This window comes from Anolis carolinensis, chromosome 1, assembly GCF_035594765.1.
Source record: "Anolis carolinensis isolate JA03-04 chromosome 1, rAnoCar3.1.pri, whole genome shotgun sequence".
In the NCBI taxonomy this organism is placed as follows: Eukaryota; Metazoa; Chordata; class Lepidosauria; order Squamata; family Dactyloidae; genus Anolis; species Anolis carolinensis.
Genome location: NC_085841.1, coordinates 208,797,224 through 208,818,451, shown reverse-complemented (window position 1 = coordinate 208,818,451; position 21,228 = coordinate 208,797,224). Strand labels below are relative to the sequence as shown.

General features: G+C 41.3%; 1 protein-coding gene across 3 annotated transcripts in view; it reads right to left on the bottom strand.

Annotated features, from left to right (window-relative positions):
- Positions 1-14,190: 14,190 nt before the first annotated feature.
- Positions 14,191-21,228, bottom strand: part of ola1 (Obg like ATPase 1) — a 183,895-nt gene continuing 176,857 nt past the window's right edge. For all 3 annotated transcript variants that reach the window (XM_003225637.4, XM_008118112.3, XM_008118113.3), the window contains 2 exons: positions 20,317-20,439; positions 14,191-14,714 (listed from right to left, as the gene is read on the bottom strand). In XM_003225637.4, coding sequence (XP_003225685.1) covers positions 14,613-14,714; positions 20,317-20,439 — 225 coding nt within the window. In that variant the 3' untranslated portion in view covers positions 14,191-14,612. The remainder of the gene's footprint in view (positions 14,715-20,316; positions 20,440-21,228) is intronic.

Below are 21,228 nucleotides of genomic sequence, written 5' to 3'. Positions count from 1 at the left end.
GTCAAGCAGCAAACAAGTATGGTTTTCCGTCATCCTAGTACCGGGGGAAGACTTACTCATCTACTCACAAGCCCTATGGGGGGGGGGGGGTACTTCCCCAGGCAACATCAGCTACATCTACTAGACAGACAGCACCATCTCGGTCCCATCAGCAGGGTAAGAACAAATTCCAATCTAAAGGGGAACGACGCTTTTAGCATCGTCAGAACCCTTTCCTGTAGCACTCTTTCCCTCACATGTCTCACTGGTGACAATTGTCCTTATCTATCTATCCCTTAAAATCGCAACATGGCTCATACTCCAGAAACTGTCAAATTCGGAGAACGCCTGGCTCAAATTGCCCCAGCATGGAGAAAAATTACCACTGATAAGTGGGTCTTACAAATAGTGAGTTCTGGATACTCCATTGAGTTCTTTCAACATCCAAGAACTGGCTGTATAAAAGTTACACCACCGTTGACGGTTCTACAGGAGGAAATTCGCACCCTACTGGAGAAAGGGGCAATCGTTCCACTCCATCTGTCACTTTTTTCACAAGCTTTCTTTTCAAGATATTTTTTAGTTCTGAAAAAAGATGGTGGTCAGAGGCCAGTGCTGGACCTCAGAGGTTTGAACTATTACATTCATGCAAAGAAATTTAAGATGGTGACATTAACAACCATTTTACCTTTGTTGCCAGATGGGGCGTGGTTTGACCTGAAGGACGCATATTTCCATGTCGCAATAGCACCACAGCACCATAGGTACCTTGCGTTTATGGTGGCACAACCTTCGATCCTCTGCGCCACAGCTCCCGCATCTGCCTAGCCATCATGTCCGCCACTCACTCCATTGGTGGCTGTCCAGGGACAATGTATGCAAAGGGGTTTCATTTCAACATCCACAACCCACAGTGATGGTCACAATGGACGCCTCCCTCCAAGGATGGGGTGCATATTGTGGTTCCCTGACAGTCAGGGGCAAATGGATATGGCAAGAAGCTAAAAATCATATAAAGCTTATCAAGCTGAAGGCAGTGCAAAACAGCCTTCGTGCATTCCAGAATGTCTGCCAAAACAACATGGTGCAGATACGCACAGGTGGCATGTTATGTCAACAAACAGGGAGGCACGAGATCACGCTCCTTGCTCAAACTGACACTGGACATATGGCGTTGATGCTTGACCAACCACATCTATCTCATAGCTGTTGTCTGGGACAGGACAACAAGACTGCAGATTATCTGAGCAGAGAACAGCAGGCCACTCACAAGTGGTCCCTCCATCCTACAGTAGCAAGTTCTCAAGATGGGACAACCCGCTGATAGACTTATTTGCAGCACCTCAGAATGCAAAGTGCAGTCTGCCAGACAGGAGAAGGATCATTCCAAAGGATGTCTGGGAGATGCCTTCCTGTTCCGATGGACAGATCCATTACTTTATGTGGACCTGTCATGGCGAAACTATACCATGACAAGGCCAATTGCATAATTTTGGTGCCATGGTGACCGAGGCAACCCTGGTTTGCGCTTCTTCGGATGATGTCACAGGGACAGCACCATCTCCTCCCACAGCAGCGGGACCTTCTGATCGCTTCCCAGGGCTGCCTCCGTCACCCAGACATTACACGACTCAGACTCACAGTGTGGAGAGTGAGTCCAGACCACTATCTCAAGCAGTAAGCAAAATCTTAGATGCAGCACATAGACCATCGACAAAATGGTCATATGCTTACAAATGGAAGAAATTGTATGCAGTATGCAGAACAACAACAACCCATCGACAGATCCCACACCAGTTATTATGGAATTCTTTGTCTCCCTGGCAGATGCAGGTTTACAACTAAGTTCTGTAAAGTGCTATCTGGCAGCAATCTCTGCCTACCGTAGAGATGCGGGACGGCAGTGATGTTTCCAAGACCCCTTGATAAAACGGTTTCTGCAAGGATACAAAAACACTCAACCTCCGGTTGCGCCACCGATACCTGCATGGAGCCTCCGGCTGGTACTCTTAGCGTTACAAAGACCACCCTTTGAGCCTATGACAATGGCAGATCTCTCACATCTCTCATAAAAAGTGGCTTTCCTAGTAGCCATCACAACGGCGCAACGGGCAAGTGAACTCTGTGCATTGAGATCCAATTATCCTTACATGCGCTTCCACTCAGATAAAGTAGTCATGCATATGGATATCATATTCCTCTTGAAGGTAGCCTCAGCCTTCCATCTGGCTGAAGATATCATCATACCTTCTTTCTTTCAAAACCCGTCCACACCATTAGAACAATCCTTGCACCTTCTGGACGTCAGGTGTGAATTCCACCAGAGCGATGGCAACCTCTACAGCGTACAGCCGTGGCATCCCACTCCGCGAGGTCTGTAGAGCTGCCACATGGGCCACTCCTCTGACCTTTGTGACCTATTACAAGGTGGATCTGCATTCTGAGAAGCAAGCGGCGTTTGGCAGAGTGGTTCTTGCATCGGCACTGTCATGACGTCCACCATCCATAGTGAGTAGCTTGCTAGTCTACCACATGTGCTTATTTCACCAGACACCACAAAGAAGAAGATATGGTTGCTTACCTGTAACCGTGTTTCTTCGAGTGGTGATCTGTGAAATTTGTACATCCCCACCCATCCTCCCCGCTGATTGTCATCACTTTTTTCTCTAGCCGCTTTCAGCAGCTGGGAGCTGAGGCTACAGCCCCTTCTATATATGCCTTTTGGGGAGAATGGGCAGGGCTGTAGCCAAAGTACTTCAAACAGCTGTTGCAGGTTTCCGAAAGTGTTTGTTGTAGTTGTGCCAAGGGGCAGTTCCGGTACTACTGGTAAAATTGCTAGTAGGAGGAAAAGGGATAATGTTGAGCAGGTGCTTGATGGGGAACAACAAGTAAAGCGGATTCGGGAAATACTTATGGCTCCTACTGATGAGGAGACATTTGAAGGCTTCTCTAGTGAAGAGGACTCAATGGAGGAAAATGAAGGGTTAACAGAAAGTCTCTATTAAGAGGTCAACTCAGGAGCATGAGTCAGATGAGGAAAGGGAAAGAAAGAAGATTCATGTATACTTACTGCTCCCACAGAGAATGAAACGTTTGAGGGTTTTTCTGGGGATTATGGGTCTGAGAGTGGGATGGAAGAAGCTGCAGGTTGGACTCAAGTAAATGTGTGTGCAGCACCAGTTTCTGAGGGTGCATCGGGAGACTGGCAAACTACTGGTACACCAGGGACATGGGGAGATCTAAGTCTTGAACAAAGATGGAGTGATTGGAGGGCGGATGGGAGAGGTTCACATATGAGATCAAGATCAGCTGTGGATAATGATGACAGGGCGGAGGCCTCATCATCATCAGACTCCGAGGTGTAAGTTAAAAGTGGAATGGAAAGTGAAGATCCCTTGCAGAAGGCAAGGTGTCGTTTTTGGGACATTGCCTTGTCGCTGCCTATTCTCCTTCGTGTTCTGAATCCAGATTGATTCCTGCTTTGGCGTTCCTGACTTGGTGTTTCTGGCTGGGCATTCCTGGCTCCTGAATCCAGTTTGGCTCTTGACGACAGCGTTCATTCCTGCTTTGGCGTTCCGGACTTGGCGTTTCTGGCTCCTGAATCCAGTTTGGCTCCTGACGACAGTGTTCTTCCTGCTTTGGCGTTCCTGGCTTGGCGTTCCTGGCTCCTGAATCCAGTTTGGCTCCTGACGACAGCGTTTTGCTCCTGGCTTGGCGATTCCAACTTGGCGTTTCTGGTTTGGCGTTTCTGACTTCCACTGGCTCCTGAATCCGGTCTGCTTCCTTACGATGACAGTGTTTGCTCCTGGCTTGGCGTTTTTGGCACCTTTTGGCCTTTGAACTTGGCTTGGCTTTTGACAACTGTATCGTTTGCACTCATTATTTAAGAGCGTTTGGTGCTTCCCTGACTCTCTATGCCACAGCATAGTGTGGCGCTTGTTCAGTGAATGTTTTGGTTACATTATAATCTGGGTTATCTTTCTGTTCCTGTTTTGTGCCTTTTCTTGAAGCAAAGACATTTGCTTTTGGTGGAAACACTGAAGTTAAGTGTTTCTGAGTTCTATTTATCATTTAATAAACATTTTCTAACTTTACTTATTGTGTGTAGCTCTTTAAGAGGAGTCTGTATCATGACATTGTTGCTCAGGTGCAATCACTACCACATGTGCTAATTTCACAGATCACTACTCGAAGAAACACGGTTACAGGTATGTAACCATATCTTTCAATTCATCTACTTGATGCATGAGGTGAGCTGCATGGAAACTGCAGCCACAAGAGCAAATCGTATTTTGCATCCTTGCAAAAATGTTTCCTTTCAGGTTGTGCTTGATTCTTGACTCTGTGAGGATGGTCAAGCTGTGATGCTTCAAAATGAGCTCCCTTCAAAGCTATAATAATATGACCGTGATTGCCCAGCACTTTCCCCGATCGGCAAAAGTCTTTCCTGCTGAGAGATCTGAGTGCCTTGAGGCACTTTGCATTAGGCCTGTTGGGTCAGGCAGAAAAGAAGAAATCATGAAGCCGTGGCCTACTGGAAAGAGTATGCCACGTGATACGAGGCCACCAAGAAGACACTGAAAGTGATCCCTTCTACAGGCAAATGCTTTCTAATAATAATAATAATAATAGGTAAAATAATAAGAACTACAACAAAAACGCTGGGTGGATAAAGGAGTTTGAAGGAAAATTCTCACAGAACAAAATGGAACAGATGGAAATAACAACTGAAATCAGCAAACGAGTGCAAAAAGTCAAGAACTGGACATCGCCTGGTAGTGATCAACTTCATGGATTTTGGCTCAAACATCTGATTAATTTACACAGAAAAATGGCCCAACAATTCAATGAGATGGTGCAGAAAGGAAGTATCAGTGAATGGCTAACAACTGGAAGAACATACCTGATACAAAAGGATCCAGCAAAAGGAGCAGCACCAGGAAACTACAGGCCAATAATGTGTCTGCCCACTATGTTTAAACTACTGACTGGCATCATAGCTGACAAAGTTCAAGATTATCTTGAAGAAAAAAACATCTTGCCAAATGAACAGAAAGGCAACAAACAGAAAAGCAGGGGCACAAAAGACCAGTTATTGATTGACAAAATGATTCTGGAGAACTGTAAGAGCCAAAAAGCTAATCTTCCCATGACGTGGATTGACTACAAAAAGGCCTTTGACTCACTCCCACACAGCTGGATCATCAAGTGCCTGGACGCCATCGGGATTTGTAAAAACGTTGGCATCTTCATTGAAAACATGATGGAGCACTGGAAAACTGAACTGTTTGTTGGAAATGAAAACTATGGACTTGTCAACATCAGAAGAGGAATTTTCCAGGGAGATTCATTGTCCCCCCTGCTTTTCATTATTGCCATGATCAACAATCTTACAAAAAACAAATCTAGGCTATCAAACATCTAAGAAATCTTACAAAATTTCACATCTGATGTACATGGATGACCTGAAGCTGTATGGGAAAACGGAAACTGAAATCCAGTCTCTGACCAACACTGTCCGAATTTTTAGCACTGATATCAGCATGGAGTTTGGTTTGGACAAATGTTCGACAGTGGCATTGAAGAAAGGAAAAATCATTGAAAGTGAGGGCATAAATATGCCTAATGGCCAAATGATAAAGTGTCACAGCCGTAGACCTATAAATATCTGGGCATATTACAGCTGGACAACATCAAGCATGGACATGTGAAAACTGTGGTCAGCAAAGAATACACACAAAGGCAAGCTCAATGGAGGCAACACCATCAAGGCCATAAACACCTGGGCCATACTTGCCATAAGATATACTGCTGGCATTATAAATTGGACACAGGCAGAACTGAACAATTTGGACAGAAAAACAAGAAACGCCTGACCATTCATCATTCACTGCACCCCCGCAGTGATGTTGACTGGCTATATCTGCCTAGAAGATCGGGGGCAGAGGACTCTTACAAGTAAAACAAGCAGTCAAAGAAGAAGAACATGCCCTGGCAGAATATGTAAAGCAAAGTGAAGAACCTGCTTTGATTGAAGTCAAAAATCAGAAACTCCTCAAAGCACAGCAGACAAAAAATCAGTACAAGAAAACCGCACTACAAACTAGAGCTGACAGCTGGCACAACAAAACATTGCATGGAAAGTTCCTTGACAAAATTGAAGGAAAAGCTGACAAGGAGAACACCTGGCTCTGGCTCACAAATGGGACCCTGAAGAAGGAGACAGAAGGCCTGATCCTTGCAGACCAGGAGCAAGCCATCAGAACAAATGCAATTAAGGCCAAGATCAAAAAAAATCAACTGATGACCCAAAATGCAGACTGTGCAAGGAAGCTGACGAAACCATTGATCATATCCTCAGCTGCTGTAAGAAAATCGCACAGACAGACTACAAACGGAGGCACAACTTGGTGGCCCAAATGATTCATTGGAACTTAAGCCTCAAGTACCACCTCCCAGAAGTAAAGAACTGGTGGGATCACAAATCTGCAAAGGTAATGGAAAATGAACATGCAAAAATGCTGTCGGACTTCCGAATCCAGACAGACAAAGTTCTGGAACACAACACACCAGACATCACAGTTGTGGTAAAGAAAAAGGTTTGGATCTTTGATGTTGCCATACCAGGTGACAGTCGCATTGACGAAAAACCTCAGGAAAAACTCAGCCACTATCTTCAAAGGCACTGGCAGAAACCAGTACAGGTAGTCCCGGTGGTGATCAGCGCATTGGGTGCCGTGCCAAAAGATCTCAGCTGGCATTTGGAAACAATAGACATTGACAAAATTACAATCTGCTAACTGCAAAAGGCCACCCTACTGGGATCTGCGTGCATCATCCGAAAATACATCACACAGTCCTAAACACCTGGGAAGTGTCCGACTTGTGATTTTGTGATATGAAATCCAGCATATCTATCTTGTTTGCTGTGTCATACAATGTTGTTGTGTCAATAATAATAATAATAATAATGATGTATGCTTTCAAAGATACTACTTGAATAATCTAAATAATAAAGAATCATCCCAATCCATACCTATTAATGGTGTGACACTGACTAGTTCATAACATTTAGTATCTGTAATAATAATAATAATAATAAACTTTATTTATACCCCGCCACCATCTCCCCAACAGGGACTTGGGGCGGCTTACATGGGGCCATGCCCAGAACAATACAATATAACAAAATATAATAGAACAACAAATCATAGCACATTAAACAACAATAAAACAACAACAATAAAAGAAAATATACACTACATTAAACAAGATCAAAAGAACAATAAAACCAAGGGCGGGCCACATGAACACTAGGTTAAAACTCGGGGTGAGAAAGGAAGTAGGAGTAAAAACCACAGAGGACAGGGTCATAAAGTGGCGGTGCAATCTGGAGGACAAATATTGAAGGAGAGCAGCAAAAGGGATGTATGTAGTGATTACTCTCCAAAGGCACAACGGAAGAGCCATGTTTTCAGGTCTTTTTTAAAGGCTGCTAGTGTGGGGGCTTGCCTAATCTCACCGGGCAGTGAGTTCCACAATCGGGGGGCCACAGCAGAGAAGGCCCTCTCCCTTGTTCCCACAAGGCGGCCTGAGATATTGGCAGTGGCGACAGGAGAGCCTCCCCTGACGATCGAAGGGATCGGGCAGGTTTATGATAGGAGATGCGGTCACGAAGGTAGGTGGGTCCCAAACCGTTTAGGGCTTTATAGGTGATGGTCTGCATCTTGAATTGGGACCGGAAAATAAATGGCAGCCAATGGAGCTCCTTGAACAAGGGAGTGGATCTCTCCCTGTACTCGCCCCAGTTATTAGTCTGGCCGCCGAACGCTGGACCAATTGTAATTTCCGGGTCGTCTTCAAGGGAAGCCCCACATGGAGCGCATTGCAGTAGTCCAGTCTAGAGGTAACTAAGGCATGGACCACCATGGAAAAGTCAGACTTCACGAGGTATGGTCGCAGTTGGCGCACAAGTTTTAGTTGTGCGAAAGCCCTCCCGGCCACCGCCGACACCTGCGCCTCAAGCGTCAACGCTGAGTCCAGGAGGGCCCCCAAACTGCGGACCTGTGATTTCAGGGGGAGTGCAACCCCGTCCAGCACAGGTTGCTTCCCGATACCCCGATCAGACGGGCGAATGACCAGGAGGGCCTCTGTCTTGTCAGGATTGATCCTCAGCTTGTTCCTCCTCATCCAGTCCGCCACAGTGGCCAGGCTGCATCCGAGGGGCTTCCTTGGAGTCAGATGGGAACGAGTAGTGGATTTGCGTGTCATCTACGTAGAGATGGCAACGCCCTCCAAAACTCCGGATGACTTCTCCCAGCGGTTTCATGTAGATGTTGAATAGAATGGGGGATAGGATGGACCCTTGCGGGACCCCACAGGTCAATGGCCAGGGGTCCGAGCACGTGTCCCCCAGCTTCACCATCTGGGAACAACCCTCCAGGAAGGACCGGAGCCACAGCAAAACCGTGCCACCAAGCCCCATCCCAGAGAGCCTCCCCAGAAGATACCATGGTCGATGGTATCGAAAGCCGCTGAGATGTCCAAGAGAACCAGCAGGGTCACACTCCCCCTGTCCAGCTCCCTGCGGAGGTCATCCACCAAGGCGACCAAAGCCTTGTACTGTGCCCAGGCCTGAAGCCAGACTGCGAGCGGTCCAGAAAATCAGTGTCATCGAGGAATTCCTGGAGCTGCGTGGCAACCACCCGCTCCAGAACCTTGCCCAGAAACGGGAGGTTGGAAATTGGTCTGTAGTTGTTACATACAGATGGATCCAGGGAGGTCTTTTTTAATAGCGGTTTTACCACCGCCTGCTTAAAGCAGGATGGAACTGTCCCCTGGCCCAAGGAGGCATTTATTATAGCCACAAACCAATCCAACAACCCGTCTTTGGCCAGCTTAACCAGCCAAGAAGGACAAGGATCCAGAGCGCAAGTGGTCGCCCTCACAGACCCAAGAATCCCCTCCACGTCATCAGGAAGAACAAGCTGGAAAGAATCCCACAAAATCGGACAGACAGGTACCTCGGTTACTTCCACTGGAACTACGTTTAAGCTGGAGTCCAACTCACGGCGTATCTGAGCAACTTTGCCTGCAAAATGGTGCGCGAAATCGCTGCACCGAGTTGCCAAGTCATCGGGAAGCCCCTGGGTCTCAGAAGGGCGAAGGAGCTCCCCAACAACTCGGAACAACTCCGATGGCCTGTTCGCCGCAGACGCTATGTGGGCAGTCGTGAAAGCTTTCCTGGCTGCTCGCAAAGCCACGGAGTAAGCCTTAATAGCGGCTTTAGCCCGTGCTTGGTCAGACACATCCTGAGATTTCCTCCAGATGCACTCTAGTCCCCTCCTCGCACGCTTCATCACAGCCAGCTCCTCAGTGAACCAAGGAGTCGACGTGACTCTACGCAGCGAGAGGGGACGTTCGGGAGCGATCGTGTCAAGTGCCCTTGACAGCTCACTATTGTAATGATCAGCCAGGACATCGATAGGATCGCCAGTCTCCAGAACAGGAAGATCCCCAAGAGACCTCAGGAGTCCATCCGGATCCATCAGCCTCCTGGGGCGGACCATCTTAGTGGCTCCACCACCCCTGCGGAGGTTAGAAGACACGGCGAAACTTAAACAGATCAGATGATGGTCAGACCATGACAATGGAAGGATGTTTTGCTCTTCCACTCTAACTGTCGCACCGTCCACAATAAAGACAAGGTCCAGCGTGTGTCCCGCCTGATGTGTGGGCCCAGATATAACTTGAGTCAGCCCCATGGTCGTCATGGCAACCATGAAATCCTGAGCTGCACCTGTCAGTGTGGTCTCAGCATGGATGTTAAAGTCTCCCAAAACTATGAGTTGTTGGGAGACCAGGGCCGAATTGGAGACCACTTCTGCTAGCTCAGAGAGACTGCTGGCTTGGGAACATTCATGCACTTTTTGTTGATTATGAACTCTCATACAATATATGTATGTTTTCAGAAATGCTTTTGTGATTGCATTTTAACTATGTTTTCATATGTGATTATATGGATGTATTTAACTATGTTGTGCCCCACCTTGGTCCAAAAGGTGGGTAATACAGTAAATAAAATGTATTATTATTCATACTAAATTATTAAAGAATATTTTAAAATGATCACTGAAAAGTATCAGTTTGATGATCCCATACTTTTGTTAGGAAAATCATTACATGTAAAGGAATTAAACTACAAAACCCATTTGTCTACTTCAAGAAAAAAGAGTTGGTACTTCTGGTTTTCAAACTACATTTTTCTCCTGATCTACGAGATTACTTAGAAATATGATTAGCTTCTTTACCAAGCAGGTTCCATTTCCGGTCCTTGAAAGCAAATTTATTACTCACTCTCCCAAGCCCCTTACAATAGCATAAATTTCTTCATATGACATGTGGTATACTGCCAAACAAAAAATAGTAAGTTCATATATACACACACACACCTGCTACTATTTCTAACTATTTTTCAAGTAGATATTTGTTTTCATGAACACAAGTAACACCAGATGTCTAATATTTGCTATAACATACCCCATTCCGAACACTGACAAAATGTGCCAGAATCATCATTTACAATATGAATACAGTGTTCCCTCACTTATCGCTGGGGTTAGGTTCCAGGACCACCCGCAATAAGTGAAAATCCACAAAGTAGGGACACTATATTTATACATTATTTTAGAAGTTATACACTAAAGTAGAGTCTCACTTATCCAAGCCTCGCTTATCCAAGCCTCTGGATTATCCAAGCCATTTTTGTAGTCTATGTTTTCAATATATCGTGATATTTTGGTGCTAAATTCGTAAATACAGTAATTACAATATAACATTGCTGCGTATTGAACTACTTTTTCTGTCAAATTTGTTGTATAACATGATGTTTTGGTGCTTAATTTGTAAAATCATAACCTAATTTGATGTTTAATAGGCTTTTCTTTAATCCCTCCTTACTATCCAAGATATTCGCTTATCCAAGCTTCTGCTGGCCTGTTTAGCTTGGATAAGTGAGACTCTACTGTATTTTAAGTCTTTATCAAGCAATCGTGTGTTGATAAATCGCCCCCTTCTCCTCCCGTTGCCACTTTGGCTCCTTTTCTCTCCCTTTGGCTTCTCCTTCCTCCCTTCCTTAGGCTGTAAATTGTAATTTTTATGATTTATAATAGTCTTTTAGAGTTTATTGAAAACCGCGAAACAGCGAATCCACAAAAAGTGAATCACGGTGAGGGAAAACAGTAGATCCAATTTGTGCTGTATTTACTGATGCTTTTATTAACATTACAGTCATATTGAGTTATTATGAATTACTGTATACAGTATTTTTTTTACAGTGTGTACCTTCAGACTACAGTTTTGTTGAGCCAACTGCTTAGCAGTTCATATGTATTGCTATGCAAATACATATGCTCTTGTTACATCCCAAATAGATTATTGCAACATGGTCTACGTGGGGTTGTCTTTGAAAACTGTTCAGAAGCTTCAAGTGGTCCAACAGGGAGCAGCCAGATACCTCACTGGAGCAGGATACAGGGAGCAAACAACCCCCTCCCCCCAATGCCAGCTCCACTGGCTGCCAGTCTGCTACCCAGCACAATTAAAAGTAGTGGCTTTAGCCTATAAAACCCTAAAGGTTCCGGCCCAGCTTACCTTTTGAACACATATCCCTCTATGAACCATCTTGGAGGTTAAGATCTTTTGGGGAGGCCCTGCTCTCAGTCCCACCTTCTTCACAGGTGCGAATGTGAAGGGCCTTCTCAGCGGTAAACCCTTGGCTGTGGAACTCCCTCCCCAGTGAAATTATATCATCTCCCTCTCTCCTGACCTTCAGAAAGAAACTAAAAATGTAGATGTGGGAAGAAGCCTTTGGACAGTAATTCCCAGTGCAATAAGTGGATATGGAATAGTGCAATTACAACCGGAATGGCTCCTAGACTATGCCTCTGGATTGCGTGGTTTTAATGAATTGGTTTTAAGACTGAGGTGTTTTTAATTTTTTATTTTTAATGGATATGTTGTGTTTTATTGTATGTATGTATGTGTGTATGTATATGCGGCATCGAATTGTGCCTTTATGTAAGCCGCTCTGAGTCGCCTTCAGGGTGAAGTAAATGCAGTAAATAAAATACATGAATAAATACCAAACAAAGCTTAACACAAACCTTTTCTTTATTCAGGACAAGTACTTCACTTACCAACAGCAAATACAGTATTCATATTTTAATCTGTAGTAATTTGTATAGGGAGTGAGAAATCGTAAATGTTTATGACATCAAAAAGGAGTTCATAAACACATGACTGGCCTATTTATTGATTTACGGTACTTCTCCCCAGAGGTGACTCGAGGTGGCTTTTTGATGTCTTGTTTTTTCATGTCTTTAGCTGGGTGGTGAACACACTTTTAAATATAGCTGTGGCATACAGTTCTGGGGAGAGGGCAGGGAAGATGTAAATAGAGTGGAGCCCATCAAAGCTAGATTGCTGAGATCATTTACTGTATTTATTCAATTCCAAGCACACTTTTCTCCTATATAAACATTTCTAAAACGGGGCGCATCTTAGAATTGCAGGTGTATCTTATTAAGTGAAAATAATTGGAACAATGCTGTCTCTTCTTTCTCAAGGCTATCTTCAGAATCACCGCCAACAGCTGGCAAGATCTGGATTCTGGGGTACCCCCAGAAACCCCCCACCACTAAAAAAAATTCCTTGTTCAAACTGTGCTCCAGGAAGAGGAAATACTGGGAAATATCCAGACCCTGTGCTCTTGGTTTTGGTTTTGAAAAAGTGACACTGTGACTAAAGCATGGTTTAATTTTATTTAGTTGTACAGTAGAGTCTCACTTATCCAACATAAACGGGCTGGCAGAACGTTGGATAAGTGAATATGTTGGATAATAAGGAGGGATTAAGGAAAAGCCTATTAAATGTCAAATTAGGTTATAATTTTACAAATTAAGCACCAAAACATCATGTTATACAACAAATTTGACAGTAAAAGTAGTTCAATACACAGTAATGCTACCGTGTTTCCCCGAAAATAAGACAGTGTCTTATATTAATTTTTGCTCCCAAAGATGCTCTAGGTCTTATTTTCAGGAGATGTCTTATTTTTCCATGAAGAAGAATTCACATTTATTGTTGAACAAAAAAATGAACATTTATTATATACTGTACAGTAGTTGTCATCACAAACCAGCATAACCAGACAAACTGTGAATCTTATCAAGAATTTCTTGTTACTACCATTATTTCCATGCACAACACCCTATGGTACGTACATTTACCGATCCTGTATGCTCTGGTGTTCTGTTCATTGGGCATGCTTCCAAACAAAAACTTTGCTAGGTCTTACTTTCGGAGGAGGCCTTATATTTAGCAATTCAGCAAAACCTCTACTAGGTCTTATTTTCTGGGGATGTCTTATTTTAGGGGAAACAGGGTATGAAGTAATTACTGTATTTACGAATTTAGCACCAAAATATCACGATGTATTGAAAACATTGACTACAAAAATGCGTTGGATAATCTAGAACATTGGATAAGCGAGTGTTGGATAAGTGAGACTCTACTATATGTGTGAAGGTTTAATGAGTTAGATGTATTTGTAGCCAGAAGGTAATAAAATTTATTAGTTTATTTTATTAAAAAGGTGGTAGTTAAATGTAGACATTAGTGCTTTTATAGCTGATTTTTAACATTGTGATAAAACAAAAACATACAAAAAGAATATTGGAAATAAACTTTTGGCCACCTCCAATTTGAAGAGGAGGGAATGGTGCAGCCTGAAAGAGGATGGGAGGGATACAAAATTTCAAAGGCTTTCAAGGAAAGTCCCCCCCCCTCTCTCTAAATATATATACATATCTTTGCACCAGTCTTCAAAGAGTGGGCTTTAAACACATGTTCTTTAGTTCCTCTCAAAAGCCACTCAAAGCATGTATCTTTTTATCATGTTAAGACATCCACTTGGAAAAGTGGTAGCAATCTGCAAATACATTAACTTTTTCTGAGACAAATCACTGCCATCCCTAATCATCTAATTCCAATGAAAGCCTCCCTCTTCAGAGACAATTGCAGCTGCCCCACGCTGCCAGTTACTGTATCATACACATGTCTTAAAATTCTGTAATCAGCATCCGCCAGGTGCCGTATCACATTCAGCACACCACATTCAGTCAATACAGACATCCCCAAACACACAGAGGCTGGTTTTGTCAAATGTTTTATTGAGTGTAGACATCTGGAGTACTGTAAAACATGCATTATCTGTAGATTCAAAAAGGAGCAAGCCACATTGTCCTCACTGTCAAACATGTCAGGCTTGGCATATATGATGGAGATTAATGAAGTATCATGAGAGTAATATGGTTCCTAGAAACCTCACGCAATTTGGAGTAGTCTTAATCATTTGAAATACAGAGCTGTTCACATTTAAGTGAACTTGTATGCTCCCTGGACGTGTCATAATGCAATTCAAAACAAGCATGAGGAGTTTCATTTCTGGGGGTGAGGTACACATACTGGACCCTTATTCCTCCCAACCCAAGATATCTCTATCTAAATAATAAAAACTCATATGATTTTTAAAGTAACGAAGTTTAATTCTCAGTAATGAATAAATCTGATACTCATTTCTTCTTAGGCTGTTGAGGTGTGTTAAATTTAAAGAAGATAATATCTCCATCTTCAACTATGTAATTTCTGCCTTGCTGTCTGTATTTTCCGGCAGCCTAGGAGAGACGGAAAGACAAGATTGCAACATTTAAATTATGTACATTTACATGAAGGGTTTTTAAAAAGTAGTACATAGCTTGAATAAAATAAGATCCAGTAAATAAAAAAACCTAAACACATTTGGTAACTGTAAACTTCTTGACTTTAGGCAGATTCTGATTGACAAATATATAATCATAATTTATTTTTCACTGCTGATAGTAAAAACAACATTGCTATGAGGTTTTCAACTGTACGCTTCCTTTGCATTCTAGTGGGTGTTATTTCATATTAAACAAACATCAGTAACAAAAGGCTTTTTAAATAAATCTCTCTAAAAATTTTAAATCCTCAAATCTTGTTAACAAACAGAAGAGTCAATAGATTTATTTTAAGTCATCAGACTCTTTACTAGGCTTTTGTCTCCTCTCTTTTCCCCAGCATCCATCGTAAACATTTTTGCTTTGCTACTAGAAGCCATGGGAAAAGAGAAACATAAACTGATGGGCAATTGGCAGGCACTAATTTGGGTGTCGGAAGGCCAGGATCCCCAAAGAAGGTACAATTACTGCCTTGTGATGTGCGAGTTGTTGCACTTCAACATTACAGAATATAAAAAGTAAGCTATTGTATGTAATTCTAATTGGTCAAAGATATATTGAGAATGAACTTATGCAGTCTCACACATATGCATACACAAATCGGGGGTCTTCCCCTATATTTGAGGAGCCATCTTCTTCAAACCAAGAGTGAACATTGATGATCAACGATTCTGTATTTCGATATGAAGGACTGCACCCTTCTGAGACCCAACTGACACACACAAGCTGTAATAAGATGCCAACTGGGTAAACATTATTACTCCTCACACATCATTTATACACAGGCCCTGGTTCCTTTAACCCAGCTATAATCTCCACTGCACTGCAAACCAGCAAAACACAACACAACTCAACAATTTTGTGGCAAAAACCACTTCTGCACCAAAGTATATATAGAAGAGTATACCTGAAATTTTGTTTGCAAGTGTTTTAAACACATTCTAAGACAGTAAAACACCAAGATCTGTCTCATAAGGTAACATGGACAGATCAAAAATATGAATAACCTAAACAACCTGAGAACAGCTAAAAAACAAAATCTACACCATTACTCAAAGGTGTTATGAAGGGATACTACCTTTTCTCCATCTGGCCTGGGTTATTATTATTTTTTTTTTGCCTAACTACTGTCAGAAATATGAGGATATGGGCTAGGTCTAAGAATGTTTGCATTTATATAATTTATCCAATATTTAAAATACAAACTGAATTAAATAAGTCATCAACCAGACCATATAATGCAATGTTCAGTGGCCAATCTTGTTAATTTAGTGACTGCTATGAAACTGCTTTCAGAATGACTCCCAACTCATGGTGACCCCATGTATTCAGGGGAGCTTTGCCATTTCCTTCTTCTAAGGCTGAGAGGGTGTGGCTTGCCCAAGGACACCCAGCAGGTTTCTATGATTCGAACCCTAGTCTCCAGTGCCCTAAAGCAAATCACTACTCCATATTGGCTCTAACTGAAATATAAAATTTAATAATATGAATCTGCAGTCTCATATATATATCAAAGGAATGGATTATCCTGCACTTTAACAGATTTTGGGATATGAATTTATTAATTCTCTTCACAGTTTGACATGGCAACACCTTGTATGTTCAAAATATATTCATGCTTTTCAGAAGGAAAAGACTATGGCATCAATCAAGTTGCATGATGATGATGGTGGTGGTGATGCAGTAGCAGGCCCCCAATTTTTTTGGTAGGGAGCTCACTCCTCTCATAATTCTATTGGTGGGAGAACAAGTTGAGTATCCCTTCTTTAAAATTCTTGAGAAAAGAAGTGCTTTAGATTTCAGATTTTTTTGATGTTGGATAATTACTTGTATCTGCATACATGTATATAATGAAATAGTTGGAGATGGGGTCAAAGTCTAAACATGAAATTCATTCATGTTTCATATACATAGCCTGTAATTTTATAAACAATTTAATTTTTTTGTTTTTGCATGAAACGAAGTACCGTATATACTCCAGTATAAGCCAAGTTTTTCAGCCCTTTTTTAGGTCATGTGGCTGCATGACTGCATGGAGCACCATTACCTTCCCGCCAGAGCAGTACCTATTAATCTACTCACATTTGCATGTTTTCAAACTGCTAGGTTGGCAGAAGCTGCGGCTAACAGCGGAAGCTCACCCCGCTCCCCGGATTTGAACTGCCAACCTTCAGCAAGTTCAGCAGCTCAGCGGTTTAATCGGCTGCGCCACTGTGGGCTCCTATGCAGTAGCAGACCCTAATTCGTGTAGATATATTTATTAGGAGAGAATCAAGAACAGATCTTCTATTTATTTTACACAATAGTTGACTTGCCCTCCATACCCATGGATTCTGAATCCATGAATTCAACCAACCACAATTCAAACTATTTTTAAAAATCCAAAAAAGCAGGCTTTGATTTTCCCATTTTATATAAGGCATACCATTTTACTACCCTGTTCTTTATAACAGGACTTTAAAATCCTAAAATTTCACCAACTTCATTGGTGATCCTGAAACCCAACCCGCAGCAAATACCAAGGGTCCAATGCATTTCCATTCTGAGTATTAGTTCAATCCCCTAAGACTGGGAAAATCAGTTTAATTCAGGATATATGCTAATTATACTATAAATGTAAGCAGCAGTCACACACATCTTTGATTATAAAATACCATCACAGTTAGCAACTCGTGGCCTCACGAGTTCCAGTCTCACAAAACAGGGATATATTACCTCTTTTTGTACCACATGTGTTTCCTTCCCTGTTTCTTGGTCACATGAGGCAATGGGGACATGGAGTCTCCATCTCCTGGGGCTGACCACTTAGGTCTAAGTCTCAGGTCTTCTATCAAGGAGGTACGTCTCTACCTCAACCCCAAATTCCAAGCTGTTTAAACACAGGGTTCATGTCCGCCTTAAACCTTCAAGGTTGGAACAATCCCCAGTGAGGTAATGCCCTGTGTGGTCTTGCGCAGATTTTTGGTTTATGCATTTATTGGCCACTGCTTGTGCACAATCTTTCATTTATTTAGTTATCCTTGGAGGAGAAGCTGTACTTAGTACTGGAATGTGCACATCGTTGAAAGTATTAGAAAAAATATGGGTTGTTGACAGCTAACTTCTCACCAGGAAAACCAGATTCTGACCAAAAAAATTACAGTGTAGAAAGTACAGAGAGAATTGCCTAAACACATTCTTGAAATAGCCTGTTTCATTCAAAGCTCCACATTCATTGTTTTCACAAAGTGGGCACAGTCACTTTTAATTAAATACATTCTGACATACTAATACAAGTATTATGTATTTTAGCTACCAGTTCACAATTAATTAAAAGTGACCGTGTTCCTTTAAATTCCCCGGAGGCCATTTAATCCATTTTCATTGCTATCAGAAATACTGGCTGGAAAAAAAATCAATACCCATTTGTGAATCTTGAGTATGTATTAAACAAGACACGTCTAACCAGTTCATTTGCACTTGAAAGCAGCCATCTGTAGAAGCCAGCTTTGCCTAAGCAGATATGATTGCTAATAATGTGATATCCCTGTAGACTACAAAGCGCACACAGAGCTATTCAGTGTATAGTTCAGAGCACTGGCATTAAATTAGTTATGCTGTACTGGTGTTAGACACACACAAAAATAAACTTAAAAATCAATCAGCTTCATTACATACAAAGTAACCAGAACCCATGACCATGTTGATGCAACTGAGGTTGGAAACTCCCCAAATCAGCTCCGAAATATAAACAGAAATGTAAATAGTTTACATTAACAGTTTGTCCTAATGTATACCTCTAGACAATGTTCTGTTTTGCCCAACCATAACTTCTTAGAATTATGCATTTTTAAAACATACCATTTTCTAAATAACAGAGGTACTTATCCATTTTAATGTTATGATTTACAGTTTATCCAAGCCAAGGCAAAGTATTTACTATCAGATCGAAACAGCTAGAATAATAATAATAATAATAATAATAATAATAATAATAATTTATTCTTGTACCCCGCCCCATCTCCCCGAAGGGACTCGGGGCGGCTCACATGGGCCTTGCCCAACATCACAATATAAAATCAAAACAAAAACACAAATTTACAACACTAAATCAACAAAATCTTAAGAAAAATCTTAAGTCACAATATAGCTTTTATGCCACATGTTTCACATTCCTAACTATCTGAAATGGGTGTTCTTGGAACAATTTATGATTTGACAATCAAAGATGCTTTCTGATTTTGTTCTCTCTTTCTTTTTTAAAAAAAGATTTATTTACGACTGTGGTTTGATTATTTGACTGGAGCTTAACTTCACTTTCCAAGATGGCTTACATGCCACAACAAACCAATTATAACAGGATTCCCCTCCCCTTATTGCACACACTTCCTGGGGTTCAAACAGACCTATTAAAACCCCGCTGCTCAATACAATCTTCCTTAGTGATACTACTGAGAATAACCTACATTTGAAATTACATTATTGCATACCTTACAAGCTATCAAATGGAAGACAATGAGATATAAGCTTGAAAATCTATTAATGCATTCTGATAGAAAGCTTTGAACACAGGGCTGTTAAATTTAATTCTTTTTTCTCTCTCTTTACAATGCTAAGAACCAAACATGACATAAAAGCGACGGTGATGGCACATTAAAGACTGAGACGGTGCTTTGCTAGGCTTTCAACAATGGGAAAAGGATGTCCTTGTGAAAAGCGAAACCACATCCATGTTACAAAGCTATTCTTTCACACCAGCGCCAATAAAATCTAAATCTGATTTCTGGCATTATTATCTGATAACAACACAGTTAACAGCTGTTCCCAGGGCACAACTTTGGGCACCCAATCAGTCTCTGCCCTCTAGTGTTTGGAAAGAAGATGAAGCTCTTTGTAAAGGTAAGAGTAGAAGCTGTGTGTGAGAGGAAATCTTTCTTTCTGATTAATTTATGTGGCTACAATAAAGGAAATTATTAGGAAGGAAAAACCTCAGATGCTACAGATAGTCAGAAATGCTGGTTTATTGTATTTAAAAATATATCTGGTAGGAAAGTATGTCTTATTCAATGTACAAAACAGTTAAGAATCGTAAAATGAACAAGATGAACTGATCCCTTAAATATTTCTTGTAGAACTGAATTTTTATTTTAGTGACGTTTAATACTATCAATATAATGTTTCTGTTTATGCTACAAGTGAATTTCTGTTATATGTCTACCTAACACCTGTAAATACACTGATATAACATTTGGAATAGTCTGCAACTATAAAATTAATCAGTTAATATAAACTACAGTTAGACATTTTTAGTGTTACTGCTTTTTCGGTAAAGAATGTTTACATTGGTCAAAATTCAATACATTACACTGTTTTATCTATAACTGCCCCTGAACCATTTGCCAAAACAATAACAAAGTGTGAGTGCCTTCTATTATTAGTGATAACTGTCAGGTTCATGTTTCACTGGAGATGTCTCTCCTCTAAAGTTTTGAAATAAGGAAAAGGGTATTAAAGGAAAAGGAAGGAGGGGAGGTCTCACCTTGACAGCTGCTTCAGTACCTCCTTCTTTAAAATCTTCAAATTTCATTACTTCAGCCATAATGAATCCCTTTTCAAAATCACTGTGAATCTTTCCAGCTGCCTGAGGAGCCTTCGTCCCTTTCTGTCAAATGGAAAAACCAGGATAAAATTAATTGCATGCAGGAAGATTGATTGTACAAGAGAGATTTCTCTATTGTCATGTTCTTTCAAGATCTGCAGAAACTTAGTTTCGTATCAGTTCAAATGTCAAGAATCCAAATGGCCGATTTTCAATTTTGGATCATAGCAAAGATAAACAAACTGGTATTAAAGAAGGGCAAGCTTTGTTTTTTCCCCTAATGAATATCAACAGCTGTATTGATTTCGGATACAGTGTACATTGTATAACAATTTGAACTTCACAATGAAGAAAAATGAACACATTAAACAACTTCCAAAACTATAGTCTTATACCACTGGTTAAAATAAATAAAATTATACCCAAACATCTATTTATTTATTTTTAAATACCAATGAAATTATTGCTTGTGTGACATAAACCTAAAGCTGTGAAATAGTATATGAGAGATAACTATTTCTGAAGTCATTAAATGCTGTATTTAAAATGAATCTAAGCACAACCCACAATCACCTATATACATGCAAATGGTTCTAGTAAATTTAAATTATGAAAAATGCATTATAATTGCTTCCTGTGCTGAACTACAAGGGCATCTATTCTATGCACACACAAGCATGGAAAGGCATTTGAGAAATAATGGTGACCTAAAGGCTGCTTAATAAACCATGTTAAAGTGCTAAGGAGTCTGACACTGTAAAGCATAGTTTTTACAATAAAAGATGTATTGGGTTAATATGGCTACTCACTGATGCTTACTTGACTAAATATCTCAGCACATTAAATCAAAGA